We start from the raw sequence: 4037 nt of genomic DNA on the forward strand, positions 1-4037 counted from the left end.
TTTTCATAAAATAAAATAAAATAAAATAAAAAATATTATGTATCACTTGCCTAAAAGGTAACCCCATAAATGCAGTCAACCAAAAAAAAAAGTTTAGCACATAAATTTGCTGCCATGTATTTGGATATGTACATAATTATATATATGGTAATGTTTTTGAAAAAAAAAATTACATATATGGTAATTGAGTCTTGCAATTGCAAAGACAGTATTATAAGATCATAAAAAAAGAAAAAAAGAGAGTATTATAAATAAATAAAAAAAGAAATAAAAAAAAGAAAGAGGAACAGAAAAACACTCCCAAAGAAGGGTTCCCATGTTTTCTGGCTCTCACGTGGGAGTTGTTTTAAGATCTACCGATCCTGAAAATCTATGTGTTAAATATACTATTCCTCTCAATCTCAAGCATCTAATGCCAGAAAGAAAAGCTTACACTGAGCCGCTGCATTAGTACGGAATTTGGGTATGACACATGAGGCGTGACTGTGACTGTGACTGTGAGACATTCCCACTATAAATTTTTCACTTTCATTTCTTCTTCCTATTTAAGTTGGTGAAAGAGATTCAGAGATACATCACATACATGGCCCATGGGTGTTGAATAGACTTGTTTTGCACAATATTAAAATTCAAGGGAAGGAAAATTGGAAAGGAAGATTGTGGAATCAGTCAGGGGCTCAGATCTAATTAACCAACAGGCTGATATCAACACTCCACCACATACCCACCACCACCACCTTTCACCTTCACTTTCACCCCCATCTTTCTTCTCACCTCAGCTTTGACTGCTTTTCTTATATGACTCATTAGTTGTGCTTTCCTTGCTTTCTATCCCTTATCGACTTGACCTCCCTCATTTCTTGCATAAGCCTCATTTTGCTCATTTTTTCCCTTATAAAACTCCCCAAAACTCAGTCACACCGACATACAAATACACAATACAAATCCCTCTCTCTCTCTCTCTCTCTCTCTCTCTCTCCCTCTCTTAAAGCTACAAGCTTTAGTTGCATTTTGACATGGGTCTGTGAATTTTTTGAGTGTCATTGACAATTCTAGGAATTTTGGTGTCTTCAAAGATATTTTTTGGGTTAAGCTGTCCAAAGGGGGATCTGGGTGTCCTTGAAATTGGATGTTCTATGCATTTTTGTTCAAATCTGGGTCTGAAATTCTATTATTTCATCTGGGTGTCGGTGGTTCCGCAAACCTCTTGAAATAAAGCTAAAAGGGTATCAAGGACTCATTCCAATTTGTGCAAATTGTGTGTCTTTTGTCAATTTTCAGGTCCCATTCTGCACATGGAAAGAATGGTAGGAGGAAATGGGCTTTTTTACCCAATTCTTGGTTTTGCATCATGTGTGACTTTCATTTACTTGTCCTTTGGGGACTTGATGCCCAATAATGAGAAAGAACAAAAATTTGGTTTTGTGGAGAGGAATGGGACTCAGTTCATGTTGGATGGAAGTGCCTTTTACATTAATGGGTGGAACTCTTACTGGTTAATGGACCATGCTGCGGATGAATATACAAAACCAAGGGTCAGGGCAATGCTGCAAGCTGGTGCAAAGATGGGTCTCACTGTGTGCAGAACTTGGGCATTCAATGATGGTGCTTACAATGCCCTCCAGAGTTCCCCTGGTCGCTTCAATGAGCACGTTTTCAAGGTATTAGAATTTCATAATTTGTGCCAGTTTTGTCCTATTTTGCTCTTATTATTTCTGTTAGACTGTTGGGTGCTTGAATTCTTGGCCTTTTTGAAGCCAATTGTGCTTTTTAATTGGTATTGGTAAACAGTTATCAAACGAGACAAGGGTAGAGACAGAGATCTTGGCTGTTTATAACGTTGTTAATCAAGGTTTCCTCTAATGACAACATTAGTGATTAGCCATGGCATGCATACCTTGCTTAACTTTAATTTCTTTGTCCTTAACAGAGACATTATGGCTCTTGGGAATCAGGGTAATACCTAAGGATTGTAGATTTTGGTTAAATGCATTTGAGAATGCAGAAAATCCTGAAGTTGTCCTGTTATTAAGCCAGAATAAAATAAAATGTAAGGCTGTAAAAACAAAGGATAAAGATATTTGTCAATAAAGCAAACTAACACGAAGTCTCTCTATATGAATTAATTATTATTCATTCCTTATTTTCCAGTTGTGTTCTTAAATTATCCTCCTCTTCTGTGCGGTGGTCAGAAATGTATGGTTCATGGTCATGTAATTTATAGAAAGAACCCTTATGCCGAAAAGAAGCTAAAAATTTATATATTGAAAGGATTTTTTTTTAAAGAAACTAAATATGAATAATAATGAAATTTGTGTTTAACATATGTATAAATGTTTATGTATTTTGTCAAGCTTTTCTTAATGTAACAGCTCATAGTTAAGGCCCAGGGATTATCAAAATGGCCATGCTATACCTGATGAAAGATGCCAGAATTTTTGCTATTACAATTTCATTAGTTCCTCTATAACCTTGATAAGTACAAATTTCTAAAGTTATGTTAATCATTTTTATATTACATTTTGACTACCGGGTTGGGTGGCAGGCACTGGATCATGTTATTGCAGAAGCACGACAGCATGGGGTCAGGCTACTGCTTAGCTTAGTAAATAACTTACAAGCATATGGTGGGAAAACTCAGTACGTCAAATGGGCATGGGAAGAAGGCATAGGTTTAAGTGCCTCTAATGATTCCTTCTTCTTTGATCCATCCATACGCAGTTATTTCAAGACTTACATCAAGGTATCTCCCTACCTACTTCTTTCTCTCCAGAGAATGGTTTAGTGCCTCGCAAGCATTTGGTACTTTATAAATACTTGCAAACATTTAGCTTAAGCTCCTTCAAAGTGATATGTCCAAGCAAAAGTATCTCTGTTGACTTGACACACCTGGGTATGGGAATGATCTTTTGTCCTATTGTACATGGAACATGCATGTCACTGTAGTCTTTCAGTTTACTGTTTCTACAATTAGAGGCCCTGTAAATTAAATACTGGTATTTTTAATTAAACCATATTCAGAAATGAGGCCAACAGGTCATTGGGTGCTACTAAATGCGCATGTATAGTGATTTCTTTTCTTAGAATCCAAAACAATTGGGCAGAGTATTGCATGTTTTGAAATTATTGAAACTCAGGGCTCTCTTGGCTTTCCTGAATGTATTGGCTGAACTTAATTTCTTTTAATTAACACCTTTTTTTAGTTCTCCCTCCCTTTGATTCAGAACACAACCTAAAAATCCTATTGTCAAATTGAATTTTTTAGCTACAAATATCTTTTGATAAAACAGTAAAGCCTTAACCCAGCTGCCTGATGTCATAAACATAAATCACCAAGAATTCTTTCTTTTAACCAATACTTCACATACTTTTCAATTTACAGGCATCATGAGATTGATATTGTATATTTAATAGTCATATTGCTTTGATTTTTTTTTGTTAGTTCTGACATATGTCCTTCTTCAGACTGTGCTGACAAGGAGGAACACTATTACTGGAATTGAATATAGAAATGATCCCACCATCTTTGCCTGGGAATTGATAAATGAACCTCGTTGCATGTCTGATGCTTCAGGCGATACTCTTCAAGTAAGTCGTAAACTCTTGATTCTGCTTCTTTCCACCTTTTTGATAATCAACAGATTTTATTAACAAAGGAACCAGAAACAACAGATAAGAAACCAAAATCTTAGCTTGCTCAAGAGCTGCTCCTTTCCACCTAGTAAAGAATACATGCCATTTTAAAGTGGCTAATATGTAGCACTACTTTCAACTACACTAAGATTCTAACTGTTGTTTTATATCTACTAAGGTTCGAGAATAGGTGCTATCTAGGGCAACAAGATATTTCCCCAAATAAAGAAATTATATACATTTATATATAGCTATTGGGCATGACTATAAACTGCTTACCCTGTAAGGGGTGAATGCACCTAGAATAACCGGCAATTTTGATTCTAGTAGATGGGGTCATTTGCATGCTGGTTTTACTGCTTTTTTTTTTTTTTTTTTTGTTGGGGGGGGGGGGGGGGGGGGGG

At 36.0% G+C, this 4037-nt stretch overlaps 1 protein-coding gene across 1 annotated transcript in view; it reads left to right on the forward strand.

Moving 5' to 3' along the window:
• The first annotated feature begins 382 nt into the window (after positions 1 to 382).
• The window catches only part of LOC111996032 (mannan endo-1,4-beta-mannosidase 2), an 8415-nt gene continuing 4760 nt past the window's right edge, over positions 383 to 4037 (forward strand). Inside the window, 3 exon segments of the mRNA XM_065778484.1 lie at positions 383 to 1661; positions 2546 to 2743; positions 3466 to 3588. Of these exon segments, the coding sequence (XP_065634556.1) occupies positions 1296 to 1661; positions 2546 to 2743; positions 3466 to 3588 (687 nt within the window). The 5' untranslated portion in view covers positions 383 to 1295.

Source organism: Quercus suber, unplaced genomic scaffold, assembly GCF_002906115.3.
Source record: "Quercus suber isolate HL8 unplaced genomic scaffold, Cork oak 2.0 scaffold_184, whole genome shotgun sequence".
NCBI lineage: Eukaryota > Viridiplantae > Streptophyta > Magnoliopsida > Fagales > Fagaceae > Quercus > Quercus suber.